General features: G+C 52.4%; 1 protein-coding gene across 1 annotated transcript in view; it reads left to right on the top strand.

The window, feature by feature from the left end:
• The window catches only part of LOC129134508 (helicase SRCAP-like), a gene marked incomplete at its 3' end in the record, with an annotated part of 74,260 nt that overhangs the window by 15,589 nt on the left and 44,048 nt on the right, over nt 1-14,623 (top strand). Inside the window, 6 exon segments of the mRNA XM_077173181.1 lie at nt 2,291-2,450; nt 4,385-4,443; nt 7,057-7,138; nt 8,893-8,982; nt 11,292-11,387; nt 14,066-14,370. Of these exon segments, the coding sequence (XP_077029296.1) occupies nt 2,291-2,450; nt 4,385-4,443; nt 7,057-7,138; nt 8,893-8,982; nt 11,292-11,387; nt 14,066-14,370 (792 nt within the window).

Below are 14,623 nucleotides of genomic sequence, written 5' to 3'. Positions count from 1 at the left end.
ATGGGGTGCCCATCAATGACCATTGCTGACCATTGGGTGCCCATTGCTGACCATGGGGTGCCCATCAATGACCATTGCTGACCATGGGGTGCCCATTGCTGACCATGGGGTGCCCATCAATGACCATTGCTGACCACTGGGTGCCCATTGCTGATCACGGGGTGCCCATCAATGACCATTGGGTGCCCATTGCTGACCATTAATGACCATCAATGCCCATTGCTGACCACTGGGTGCCCATCAATGCCCATTGGGTGCCCATCAGTGCCCATCAATGCCCATGGGGTGCCCATTGCTGACCATCAATGACCATGGGGTGCCCATCAATGACCATTGCTGACCACTGGGTGCCCATCAATGACCAATCATGACCATTGGGTGCCCATCAATGACCATTGCTGACCACTGGGTGACCATTGCTGACCATGGGGTGCCCATTGCTGACCATTGGGCGCCCATCAATGACCATTGCTGACCATTGGATGCCCATCAATGACCATTGCTGACCACTACATGACCATCAATGACCATGGGGTGCCCATTGCTGACCATTGGGTGCCCATCAATGCCCATTGCTGACCATTGGGTGCCCATTGCTGACCATGGGTGCCCATCAGTGACCATCAATGACCACTGGATGCCCATCAATGACCATTGCTGACCATGGGGTGCCCATCAATGACCATCAATGACCACTGGGTGCCCATCAATGACCATTGGGTGCCCATTGCTGACCACTGGGTGCCCATCAATGACCATCAATGACCATGGGGTGCCCATTGCTGACCATTGGGTGTCCATCAATGCCCATTGCTGACCACTGGGTGCCCATCCATGACCATTGGGTGCCCATCCATGACCATTGGGTGCCCATCCATGACCATCAATGACCATCAATGACCATCGGGTGCCCATCAATGACCATCGGGTGCCCATTGCTGACCATTGGAAGCCCATCAATGACCATGGGGTGCCCATCAATGACCATTGCTGACCATGGGGTGCCCATTGCTGACCATGGGTGCCCATCAATGACCATCAATGACCACTGGATGCCCATCAATGACCATTGCTGACCATGGGGTGCCCATTGCTGACCATTGGGTGCCCATCAATGACCATGGGGTGCCCATCAATGACCATTGCTGACCATGGGGTGCCCATTGCTGACCATTGGGTGCCCATCAATGACCATCAATGACCACTGGGTGCCCATTGCTGACCACTGGGTGCTCATCAATGACCATTGGATGCCCATTGATGACCACTGGTGCACATCAATGCCCATTGCTGACCATTGGGTGCCCATTGCTGACCATTGGGTGCCCATCAATGACCATTGCTGACCATGGGGTGCCCATCAATGACCATGGGGTGCCCATTGCTGACCATGGGGTGCCCATCAATGACCATCAATGACCATTGGGTGCCCATTTCACCCCACTGGGTGCCCATTGCTGACCATTGGGTGCCCATCAATGACCATCGGGTGCCCATCAATGACCATTGCTGACCATCGGGTGCCCATCAATTGACCATCAATGACCATTGCTGCCCATTGGGTGCCCATTGCTGCCCATTGGGTGCCCATTGCTGACCATGGGGTGCCCATCAATGACCATTGGGTGCCCATCAATGACCATTGCTGACCATGGGGTGCCCATCAATGACCATTGCTGACCACTGGGTGCCCATCAATGACCATTGCTGACCATGGGGTGCCCATCAATGACCATTGCTGACCACTGGGTGCCCATTTCACCCCACAGGGTGCCCATTGCTGACCATTGGGTGCCCATCAGTGCCCATCAATGACCATTGCTGACCATTGGGTGCCCATCGATGACCACTGGTGCCCATCAATGACCATTGCTGACCATTGGGTGCCCATTGCTGCCCATCAATGACCATTGCTGACCACTGGGTGCCCATTGCTGACCACTGGGTGCCCATCAATGACCATGGGGTGCCCATCAATGACCATTGCTGACCATGGGGTGCCCATCAATGACCACTGGGTGCCCATTGGGTGCCCATTGGGTGCCCATCAATGACCATTGCTGACCATGGGGTGCCCATTGCTGACCATCAATGATCATTGGGTGCCCATCAATGACCATTGGGTGCCCATCAATGACCATTGCTGACCACTGGGTGCCCATTGCTGACCACTGGGTGCCCATTGCTGACCATGGGGTGCCCATCACTGACCATGGGTGCCCATTTCACCCCCTGGGCTGCCCCCCCACGGGTGCCCCCCACCCAGCTGTGACCCAGCTGTGCCCTGCAGGTGGTGCAGTTCAAGCAGCAATCCCGGCTGGAGGAGAAGCGCAAGAAGGCCCTGGACCTGCAGCTGGATTTCATCGTGGGCCAGACCGAGCGCTACTCGGACCTGCTGAGCCGCAGCCTCAACGCGCCCCGGCCGCGCCCCGACGCCCTCGGCTGCCCAGGTAACCCTGGAAAGGGGCTGGGGGTGCCTGGAGGGGTTTGGGGGTATCTCAGAGGGGTTTGGGGGTGCCTGGAGGGGTTTGGGGGCATCTGGAAGGGGTTTGGGGGTAGCTTGGGGGGGGTCTGGGGGCATCTCAGGGGGGGTTGGGGGCAGCCTGGGGGGGGTTGGGGGTGCCAGGAAGGGGTTTGGGGGCGCCTGGAGAGGTTTGGGGGCATCTCAGGGGGGGTTGGGGGTATCTCAGAGGGGTTTGGGGGCATCTCAGGAGGGTTTGGGGGCGCCTGGAGGGGTTTGGGGGTATCTCAGAGGGGTTTGGGGGTGCCTGGAGGGGTTTGGGGGCATCTGGAAGGGGTTTGGGGTCATCTCAGGGGGGTTTGGGGTCACCTGGGGAGGGTTTGAGGGGTCTGGGGGCATCTCAGGGGGGTTTGGGGTCACCTGGGGAGGGTTTGGGGGGTCTGGGGGCATCTCAGGGGGGTCTGGGGGCATCTCAGGGGGGTTTGGGGGCATCTGGAGGGCGTTTGGGGTCACCTGGGGAGGGTTTGAGGGGTGTGGGGGCATCTCAGAGGGGTCTGGGGGTATGCTGGAGAGGGTTTGGGGGCATCTGGAAGGGTTTGGGGGTGCCAGGAAGGGGTTTGGGGGCAGCTTGGGGGGGTTTGGAGGTACCTGGAGGGGTTTGGGGGTGCCTGGAGGGGTTTGGGGGCACCTGGAGGGGTTTGGGGGTGCCTGGAGGGGGTTTGGGGGCATCTCAAAGGGGTTTGGGGGCATCTCAGAGGGGTTTGGGGGTACCGGGAAGGGGTTTGGGGGCGCCTGGAGGGGTTTGGGGGTGCCTGGAGGGGTTTGAAGGCATCTCAGGGGGGTTTGGGGGTGCCTGGAGGGGGTTTGGGGTCACCTCAGGGGGGTTTGGGGTCACCTCAGGGGGGTTTGGGGGCACCTGAGAGAGTGCAGAGCTCACCTGGGGAGGGTTTGAGGGGTTTGGGGGTGCCTGGAGGGGGTTTGGGGGTGCCTGGAAGGGGTTTGGGGGCATATGGAGGGGTTTGGGGGCGCCTCGAGGGGTTTGGGGGCAGCTTGGGGGGGTTTGGGGGTGCCTGGAGGGGGTTTGGGGGCATATGGAGGGGTTTGGGGGCGCCTCGAGGGGTCTGGGGGTGCCTGGAGGGGTTTGGGGGTGCCTGGAGGGGGTTTGGGGGTAGCTTGGGGGGGTTTGGGGGTGCCTGGAGGGGTTTGGGGGTGCCTGGAGGGGTTTGGGGGCGCCTGGAGGGGTTTGGGGGCATCTCAGGGGGGTTTGGGGGCATCTGGAGGAGGTTTGGGGGCAGCTTGGGGGGGTTTGGAGGTACCTCGGGAGGTTTGGGGGTGCCAGGAAGGGGTTTGGGGGCACCTGGAGGGGTTTGGGGGCATCTGGAGGGGGGTTTGGGGGCACCTGGAGGGGTTTGGGGGTGCCTGGAGGGGTTTGGGGTCACCTGGGTGATGTGGGTGGGGTCCAGGTGTCCCCCATGGGTGCTCAGGTGGTTCCAGGTGTCCCCCATGGGTGCTCAGGGCAGGTCCGGATGTCCCCCATGGGTTCCCAGGTGTCTCCCATGGGTGCTGGGGGCTCCAGGTGTCCCCCATGGATTCTCAGGTGTCACCCATGGGTGCTGGGGGCTCCGGGTGTCCCCCATGGGTTCCCAGGTGGTTCAGGTGTCTCCCATGGGTGCTCAGGTGTCACCCACGGGTGCTGGGGGCTCCGGGTGTCTCCCATGGGTTCCAAGTGTCACCCATGGGTGCTGGGGGCTCCGGGTGTCCCCCATGGGTTCCAAGTGTCCCCCATGGGTGCTGGGGGCTCCAGGTGTCTCCCATGGGTGCTCAGGGTGGGTCCAGGTGTCCCCCATGGGTGCTCAGGTGTCACCCATGGGTGCCGGGGGCTCCCCTGCCCCTCCCCCACCCCCCCTGTTCTCTCCTCCGCAGCCTCGGCCCCGAGCCCCCCCCGGCCCCTTGGGGACCTCCTGGGCTCCCTCCCCCCGCAGGTAACGCCCCTCCCCCACCCACCCCTCCCCCCGCAGGTAACGCCCCTCCCCCACCCACCCCTCCCCCACCCCTTGGGGCAAAGCTCAGACACTGGGGGGGGAGGGGGGGGAAAAGAATTTGGGGATTTTTGGGGATTTTTTTGGGGTTTTTTTTGGGATTATTTGGGATTTTTTTGGGGTTTTTTGGGGGATTTTTTTTGGGATTTTTGTGGGATTTTTGGGGATTTTTTGGGGTTATTTTTGGGGTTTTTTTCTGGTATTTTTTGGGATTTTTTCTGGGATTTTTTGGGTTTTTTGGGGGTTTTTTGGGGATTTTTGGGATTTTTTGGGGGATTTTTTATGATTTTTGGGGGGGATTTTATTGGATTTTTTATGATTTTTTTTATTTTTTGGGGATTTTTGGGGGGTTTTTTTGGATTTTTTGGGATTTTTTTTTTGGATTTTTTGGTGATTTTTTGGGATTTTTTTTATTTTTTGGGGGATTTTTTTGGGTTTTTTTGGGTTTTTTGGGGATTTTTGGGATTTTTTTGGGATTTTTTCTGGGATTTTTTGGATTTTTGGGGGATTTTTTCGGGATTTTTTGGGTTTTTTTCTGGGATTTTTCTGGGGATTTTTGGAGGATTTTTTTGGGATCTTTTGGGGATTTTTGGGGATTTTTTGGGGGATTTTTTTGGGATCTTTTGGGGATTTTTTGGGGGTTTTTTGGGGATTTTTTTGGGATTTTTTGGGTTTTTTTCTGGGGATTTTTGGAGGATTTTTTTGGGATTTTTTGGGTTTTTTGGGGATTTTTTGGGGGATTTTTTTTGGGATCTTTTGGGGTTTTTTGGGGATTTTTTCGGGATTTTTTGGGGATTTTTTGGGGATTTTTTATGATTTTTTGGGGGGGGATTTTATTGGATTTTTTATGATTTTTTTTTATTTTATTTTTTGGGGGTTTTTTGGATTTTTTGGGATTTTTTTTGATTTTTTGGGGATTTTTTTGGGGATTTTTTTTTGATCTTTTATGATTTTTTTGGGAGTATTTTTGGGGATTTCTTTTATTTTCTTGGGGATATTTTTTAAAATTTTTGGGATTTTTTTAATTTTTTGGGATTTCTTTTTAACTTTTTGGGGATTTTTGGGGTTTTTTGGGGGGATTTTTTTGGGTTTTTTTGGGGATTCTTTGGGTTTTTTTTGGGGTTTTTTTGGATTTTTTGGGGATTTTTCTGGGATTTTTTTGGGGATTTTTTTTGGGGATTTTTTTGGGTTTTTTTTTGTTTTTTTGGATTTTTTCTGGGTTTTTTTGGGGATTTTTCTGGGATTTTTGGGGATTTTTTCTGGGATTTTTTCGGGGATTTTTCTGGGATTTTTTGGGGGATTTTTCTGGGATTTTTTGGGGGATTTTTTGGGGGGATTTTTTTGGGATTTTTTGGGGGAATTTTCTTTGGGTTTCTTTTGGATTTTTTGGGGTTTTTTTGGGATTTTTTCGGGGATTTTTTGGGATGTTTTTGGATTTTTTGGGATTTTTTCGGGGATTTTTAGGTTTTTTTCTGGGATTTTTTCGGGGATTTTTCTGGGATTTTTTGGGGTTTTTTTGGGATTTTTCTGGGATTTTTTTTTTTATTTTTTGGGGGATTTTTTTTGGGCGTTTTTTTGGGGATTTTTTTGGGGATTTTTCTGGGATTTTTGGGATTTTTTGGGGTTTTTTTGGGATTTTTTCTGGGATTTTCTTGGGGATTTTTCTGGGATTTTTGGGATTTTTTCTGGGATTTTTTGGGGGATTTTTTTGGGATTTTTTGGGTTTTTTTCTGGGATTTTTTGGGTTTTTTTGGGTTTTTTTGGGATTTTTTTGGGTGTTATTTTTGGGGTTTTTTGCTGGGATTTTTTGGGGATTTTTCTGGGATTTTTGGGATTTTTTTGGGATTTTTTTGGGATTCTTTGGGGTTTTTTGGGTTCTTTTGGGATTTTTTGGGATTTTTTCTGGGATTTTTTGGGGATTTTTTGGGGATTTTTTTGGGATTATTTTTGGGGTTTTTTTCTGATATTTTTGGGGGGATTTTTTTGGGGATTTTTTGGGGATGTTTTTGGGGATTTTTTGGGGGGATTTTTTTGGGATTTTTTCTGGGATTTTCTTGGGGATTTTTTGGGTTTTTTTGGGTTTTTTTTGGGATTTTTTGGGATTTTTTCTGGGATTTTTTCGGGGATTTTTTTGGGGATTTTTTCTGGGATTTTTCGGGGATTTTTCTGGGATTTTTTTGGGGGTTTTTTTCTGGTATTTTTTGGGGATTTTTGGGGGGATTTTTTTGGATTTTTTGCGGTTTTTTTGGGGGATTTTTTTGGGTGTTTTTTTCTGGGATTTTTTTTGGTTTTTCTGGGATTTTTTGGGATTTTTTCTGGGATTTTTTCTGGGATTTTTCTGGGATTTTTTCTGGGATTTTTCTGGGATTTTTTGGTTTTTTTTTTTTATTTTTTGGGGGATTTTTTGGGTTTTTTGGGGTTTTTTTTGGGATTTTTTCGGGAATTTTTTGGGTTTTTTTGGGGATTCTTTGGATTTTTTTGGGTTTTTTTGGGGATTTTTTGGGGGATTTTTTCTGGGATATTTTTGGGAATTTTTTTGCTGTCCCCTCCCCCCAGGTTCTGAGGCGGGGCCGGGACCCTCCCCCACCCTGGGGCCCCCGTGAGGAGGACGAGGAGTTCGAGGCTGAGGAGGAGGAAGGTGAGACCTGGGTTGGGTCAATTTGGGGCCATTTGGGGCCAGTTTGGGCCATTTTGGTTCCATTTCCTGCAATTTGCTGCCATTTTTGGCCATTTTGGTGCCATTTTCTTCCAATTTGCTGCCATTTTTGGCCATTTTGGTGCCATTTTCTTCCAATTGGGTGCCAATCTTTTTACCATTTTGGGGCCGGTTTTGGCCATTTTGGTCTCATTTGGTGCCAATTTTTTGTCATTTTCTGTCACTTTGGTGCCATTTTGGTGCCATTTGGTGCCAATTTTTTGTCATTTTCTGTCACTTTGGTGCCATTTTGGTGCCATTTGGTGCCAATTTTTTGTCATTTTCTGTCACTTTGGTGCCATTTTTGGCCTTTTTGGCCATTTTGGGGCCATTTTTGGCCATTTTTGTTCAATTTCCTGTAATTTGGTGCCATTTTTGCTCCATTTGGTGCCATTTTCCACCATTTTGGACCATTTTGGTCCAATTTGCCTCAATTTGGTGCCATTTTCTGCCATTTTGGTGCCATTTGAGGCCAATATTTTGTCATTTTGTGCCATTTTTGGCCATTTTGGTGCCATTTCCCACCATTTTTGACCATTTTGGTTCAATTTCCTGCAATTTGGTGCCATTTTTGGCCATTTTGGTGCCATTTTTTTACCGTTTTGGGGCCGGTTTTGGCCATTTTGGTCTCATTTGGTGCCATTTCAGGCCAATTTTTTGTCATTTTCTGCCACTTTGGCCTTTTTGGCCATTTTGGGGCCTTTTCTCTCATTTTGTGCCAATTTTGGTGTCATTTTTGGTGCCATTTTGTTCCATTTCTGCCCATTTTTCTCTCATTTTTTGCCATTTTGTGCCATTTTTGTGCCATTTTTGGTGCCATTTTTGGTGCCTTTTTGTGCCATTTCCCCCCATTTTGCTCTCATTTTTTTGCCATTTTGTGCCATTTTTGGTGCCATTTTGTGCCATTTTAGTCTCATTTAGTGCCATTTTGTGCCATTTTTCTCTCATTTTTTCCCATTTTGTGCCATTTTTGCCGTTTTTCTCTCATTTTTTCCCATTTTGTGCCATTTCTGCCCGTTATTCTCTCATTTTTTCCCATTTTTGTGCCATTTTTGCCCATTTTTCTCTCATTTTTCCCATTTTTCTCTCATTTTTTCCCATTTTTCTCTCATTTTTTCCCATTTTTGTGCCATTTTTGCCCATTTTTCTCTCATTTTTCCCCATTTTGTGCCATTTTTGCCCATTTTTCTCTCATTTTTCCCATTTTGTGCCATTTCTGCCCATTTTTCTCTCATTTTTTCCCATTTTTGTGCCATTTCTGCCCATTTTTCTCTCTTTTTTCCCATTTTGTGCCATTTTTACCCATTTTTCTCTCATTTTCCCCATTTTGTGCCATTTTTGCCCATTTTTCTCTCATTTTTTGCCATTTCTGCCCATTTTTCTCTCATTTTTTCCCATTTTGTGCCATTTTTGCCCGTTTTTCTCTCATTTTTTCCCATTTTGTGCCATTTCTGCCCATTTTTCTCTCATTTTTTCCCATTTTTGTGCCATTTTTGCCCATTTTTCTCTCTTTTTTTCCCATTTTTGTGCCATTTTTGCCCGTTATTCTCTCATTTTTTCCCATTTTTGTGCCATTTCTGCCATTTTTCTCTCATTTTTTCCCATTTTTTGCCATTTTTGCCCGTTATTCTCTCATTTTTTCCCATTTTGGTGCCATTTTTGGCCGTTTCTGGTGACGTTTCCGTGTCCCCGGGCAGGTGAGGATGAGGAGGACACGATCGCGGCCCAGGAGCGCCTGGAGGGCGACGTCGATCACCAGCAGGAGCTGGACGACCTGGCCAGGGAGGGTGAGTGCCCAAAACCACCCAAAATCAACCCAAAATCCACCCAAAATTCACCCAAAATACAGAAAAAATCCAAAAATGCAAAAAAACCCCATGAAAGTACCCCCAAAATACCCCAAAATCGACCCAAAATACCCCAAAACCCCGCCCAGGAGCTCAACCACCTGGTCAGGGAGAGTAAGAGACCCAAATTTATAGAAAATTGTTTAATTTATAGAAAAATGCCCCAAAATTAACTCGAAATTAACCCAAAATGCAAAAGAAATCCCATCAAAATACCCGAAATTAAGTCTGAAATGACCCAAAATCGTCCAAAATCACCCCAAAACCCTGAGCAGGAGCTGGATGAGCCGGCCAGGGAGGGTGAGTGACCCAAAATCACCCAAAATTTTAAAAAAACCTCATAAAAATACTCCAGAAATACCCAAAATTACCTAAAACTGCCCCTAAAAAACCCAAAATGTCCCAAAATCAGCCTTAAAAAAACCCCAAATGATCCAAAATTTGGCCTTAAAAAACTCAAAATGATCCAAAATCGGCCCTAAAAAACCCAAAATGACCCAAAATTGGCACTAAAAAACCTCAAATTACCCCAAATCAACCCAAAATTAACCTGAAATACAGAAAAATGAACAAAATTTTTAAAAAACGCTCTAAAAGCTGGAAAAAACCCATAAAATGCCCAAAATGTACCCCAAAATTACCCCAAAATTACCCCAAATTAACCCAAAATACAGAAAAATGCCCAAAATTCACCTAAAATACCCAAAATTTACCCCAAAATCCTGAGCAGGATCTGGACGACCTGGCCAGGGAGGGTGAGTGCCCAAAACCACCCAAAATCACCCAAAATCACCCCAAAATTACCCCAAAATCACCCAAAATCAACCCAAAATACAGAAAAGTGAACAAAATGGAAAAAAAAGCTCTAAAAGCTGGAAAAAACCCATGAAAATACCCAAAATCACCCCAAAATTAACCCCAAAATCAACCCAAAGATACAGAAAAATGTCCAAAATTAATAAAACGCTCTAAAAGCTGGAAAAAAAAACCCCTAAAAATACCCAAAATTACCCAAAATTACGCCAAAATCCAGAAAATCACCCCAAAATACGAAAAAAAAAAACCCCATAAAAATACTCAAAAATTACCAAAAATGATCCCAACATCCCCAGGTGTCCCAGGTGCCCCCAGGTGTGACCCAGGTGTATCTCAGGTGCCCTCAGGTGTATTTTAGGTGCCCCCCAGGTGTCCCCAGCTGTATCCCAGGTGTGTTCCAGGTGTATTTTAGGTGTCCCCAGGTGTATTTTAGGTGTCCCCACATGTATCCCAGGTGTCCCCAGGTGTGTCCCAGGTGTGTCCCCCAGGTGTCCCCAGTTGTCCCCAGGTGTGTCCCAGGTGTATTTTAGGTGTCCCCAGGTGTGTCCCAGGTGTCCCCAGGTGTCCCCAGCTGTTCCCCAGGTGTTCCCCAGGTGTGACCCCCCAGGCGTCCCCAGGTGTTCCCCAGGTGTGTTCCCCAGGTGTATTTTAGGTGTCCCCAGGTGTGTCCCCAGCTGTCCCCCAGGTGTGACCCAGGTGTGTCCCAGGTGTATGTCAGGGGTGTCCCCGGTGTATTTTAGGTGTCCCCAGGTGTCCCCAGGTGTGTTCCAGGTGTCCCCAGGTGTATTTTAGGTGTCCCCAGGTGTCCCCAGCTGTTCCCCAGGTGTCCCCAGCTGTTCCCCAGGTGTGTGACCCAGGTGTGTTTCAGGTGTATTTTAGGTGTCCCCAGGTGTATCTCAGGTGTCCCAGGTGTGACCCAGCTGTTCCCCAGCTGTCCCCCAGGTGTCCCCAGGTGTGACCCAGGTGTGTTGCAGGTGTATTTTAGGTGTCCCCAGGTGTATCCCAGCTGTCCCCCAGCTGTCCCCCAGGTGTGTCCCCAGGTGTGTTCCAAGTGTATTTTAGGTGTCCCCAGGTGTGACCCAGGTGTCCCCAGGTGTCCCCAGGTGTGTTCCCCAGGTGTGACCCAGGTGTGTTGCAGGTGTATTTTAGGTGTCCCCAGGTGTATCTCAGGTGTCCCCCAGCTGTGACCCAGGTGTGTGACCCAGCTGTCCCCCAGGTGTGACCCAGGTGTGACCCAGGTGTGTTGCAGGTGTATCCCAGGTGTTCCCCAGGTGTCCCCAAGTGTCCCAGGTGTGACCCAGGTGTGTGACCCAGGTGTGTGACCCAGGTGTGTGACCCAGGTGTGACCCAGGTGTGTTGCAGGTGTATTTTAGCTGTAACCCCAGCTGTTCCCCAGCTGTGTGACCCAGGTGTGTGACCCAGGTGTGTTTCAGGTGCGCTGCCCATGGAGGAGCTGCTCCAGCGTTACCGCGGCGCCTTCGCCGACTCCGACTGCGACTCCGCCCCCGGCGCCAGCAGCACCCGCTCAGGTGAGCACAGGTGGGACTGGACCTGCACAGGTGGGACTGGGATTGTACCTGCACAGGTGGGACTGGGACTGTCCAGGTGTGACTGGGACTGTCCAGGTGTGACTGGGACCTGCACAGGTGGGACAGGGACCCTGCACAAGTGGGACTGTACCTGCACAGGTGGGACTGGGACTGTCCAGGTGTGACTGTACCTGCACAGGTGGGACTGGGACTGTCCAGGTGTGACTGTACCTGCACAGGTGGGACTGGGACCTGCACAGGTGGGACTGGGACCCTGCACAGGTGGGACTGGGACCCTGCACAGGTGGGACTGGGACCCTGCACAGGTGTGACAGGGACCTGTCCAGGTGTGACTGTGATTGTACCTGCACAGGTGGGACAGGGACTGTCCAGGTGTGTCTGTACCTGCACAGGTGGGACTGGGACCTGCACAGGTGGGACTGGGACCTGGACCTGCACAGGTGGGACTGGGACCTGTCCAGGTGTGATTGTACCTGCACAGGTGGGACTGGGACTGTCCAGGTGACTGTACCTGCACAGGTGGGACTGGGACCGCACAGGTGTGACTGTACCTGCACAGGTGGGACTGGGACTGTCCAGGTGTGACTGGGACCCTGCCCAGGTGTGACTGTGACTGGGACCTGCCCAGGTGTGACAGGGACCCTGCACAGGTGGGACTGGGACCTGCACAGGTGTGATTGTACCTGCACAGGTGGGACTGGGACTGCACAGGTGGGACTGGGACTGGACAGGTGTGACTGTACCTGCACAGGTGTGATTGTACCTGCACAGGTGGGACTGGGACTGTCCAGGTGTGACTGTACCTGCACAGGTGGGACTGGGACTGCACAGGTGGGACTGGGACCTGCACAGGTGTGACTGTACCTGCACAGGTGGGACTGGGACTGCACAGGTGGGACTGGGACCTGCACAGGTGGGACTGGGACTGCACAGGTGGGACTGGGACCTGCACAGGTGGGACTGGGACCTGCACAGGTGGGACTGGGACTGTCCAGGTGTGCCTGTACCTGCACAGGTGGGACTGGGACCCCGCACAGGTGTGACTGTACCTGCACAGGTGGGACTGGGACCTGCACAGGTGGGACTGGGACTGCACAGGTGGGACTGGGACCTGCACAGGTGGGACTGGGACCCCGCACAGGTGGGACTGGGACTGTCCAGGTGTGACTGGGACCTGCACAGGTGGGACTGGGATTGCACAGGTGTGACTGTACCTGCACAGGTGGGACTGGGACTGTCCAGGTGTGACTGGGACCTGCACAGGTGTGACTGGGACCTGTCCAGGTGTGACAGGGACCTACACAGGTGGGACTGGGACTGTCCAGGTGTGACTGTACCTGCACAGGTGTGATTGTACCTGCACAGGTGGGACTGGGACTGTCCAGGTGTGTCTGTACCTGTCCAGGTGTGACTGGGACCCCGCACAGGTGTGACTGTACCTGCACAGGTGTGACAGGGACTGTCCAGGTGTGACTGGGACCCTGCACAGGTGTGACTGTGTCTGTACCTGCACAGGTGGGACTGGAACTGGACAGGTGGGACTGTACCTGCACAGGTGGGACTGGGATTGTACCTGCACAGGTGTGACAGGGACTGTCCAGGTGGGACAGGGACCTGTCCAGGTGTGATTGTACCTGCACAGGTGGGACTGGGACTGTCCAGGTGTGACAGGGACCTGCACAGATGGGACTGGGACCCTGCACAGGTGGGACTGGGACCCTGCACAGGTGTGACTGTACCTGCACAGGTGGGACTGGACCTGCACAGGTGTGACTGGGACCCTGTCCAGGTGTGTCTGTACCTGCACAGGTGGGACTGGGACTGTCCAGGTGTGACTGTACCTGCACAGATGGGACTGGGACCTGTCCAGGTGTGACTGGGACCCTGCACAGGTGGGACTGGGACTGCACAGGTGGGACTGTACCTGCACAGGTGGGACTGGGACCCTGCACAGGTGGGACTGGGCCTGTCCAGGTGGGACTGGGACCCTGCACAGGTGTGACTGTACCTGCACAGGTGTGACTGTGATTGTCCAGGTGTGCCTGTACCTGTCCAGGTGTGACAGGGACCCATTAAGGTGTGACTGTGACTGTGACCCTGTCCAGGTGTGACGGGACCTGCACAGGTGGGACTGGGACTGTCCAGGTGTGCTCTAAACCCCTCCCAGGTGTGACTGGACCTGCACAGGTGTGACAGGGACCTGCACAGGTGGGACTGGGACTGTCCAGGTGTGTCTGTACCTGCACAGGTGGGACTGGGACTGTACCTGTCCAGGTGTGACAGGGACCTGCACAGGTGTGACTGGGACTGTCCAGGTGTGACTGTGATTGTCGAGGTGTGCCTGTACCTGTCCAGGTGGGACTGTGATTGTACCTGTCCAGGTGTGACAGGGACACATTCAGGTGTGACTGTGACCATGACCCTGGCCAGGTGTGACAGGGACCTGTCCAGGTGTGCTCTAACCCCATCCCAGGTGTGTCTGTACCTGCCCAGGTGTGCCTGTACCTGCCCAGGTGTGCTCTAACCCCATCCCAGGTGTGCCTGTACCTGCCCAGGTGTGTCTGTACCTGCCCAGGTGTTCTCCAACCCCCTCCCAGGCATCCCCACCCCCCTCAGGTGCCCCCCGCCCCTGCCCTGACCTCACCTGTCCGTTCCAGACTCACCTGGCAGCGACGATGACGATGACGATGATGATGATGATGATGACGACGATGACGATGATGAAGAAGCCGACGACGAGGAGGAGGAGGAGGAGGGGGAGGGGCAGGAGGGCGGGGCCGGGGCTCCGGGTGAGCCGGGCGGGGCCGGGGGCGTGGCCGCCCCGCCCACACCTGCCCAGGTGAGCCCGGCGGCCGCGGCTCCCGAGGCGCCCGCGGGCCCCGCCCCCAAGAAGGAAATCAGCGACATCGCGGCGGCGGCGGAGAGCCTGCAGCCCAAAGGGTACACGCTGGCCACCACACAGGTGAGAAACACACCTGGATACACCTGGGGACAGGTGAGAGACACCTGGGGTACACCTGGGGACAGCTGGGATACACCTGGGTACACCTGGGTACAGCTGGGCACACAGAGCCTGCAGCCCAAAGGGTACACGCTGGCCACCACACAGGTGAGAAACACACCTGGGGACAGGTGAGACACACCTGGGGACACCTGGGGACAGCTGGGATACACCTGGGTACAGCTGGGATACACCTGGGTACAGCTGGGCACAC

This window comes from Agelaius phoeniceus, unplaced genomic scaffold, assembly GCF_051311805.1.
Source record: "Agelaius phoeniceus isolate bAgePho1 unplaced genomic scaffold, bAgePho1.hap1 Scaffold_346, whole genome shotgun sequence".
NCBI classification, from domain to species: Eukaryota; Metazoa; Chordata; class Aves; order Passeriformes; family Icteridae; genus Agelaius; species Agelaius phoeniceus.
The sequence above is the reverse complement of the archived record's forward strand: the minus strand, read 5'-3'. Positions and strand labels throughout refer to the sequence as shown.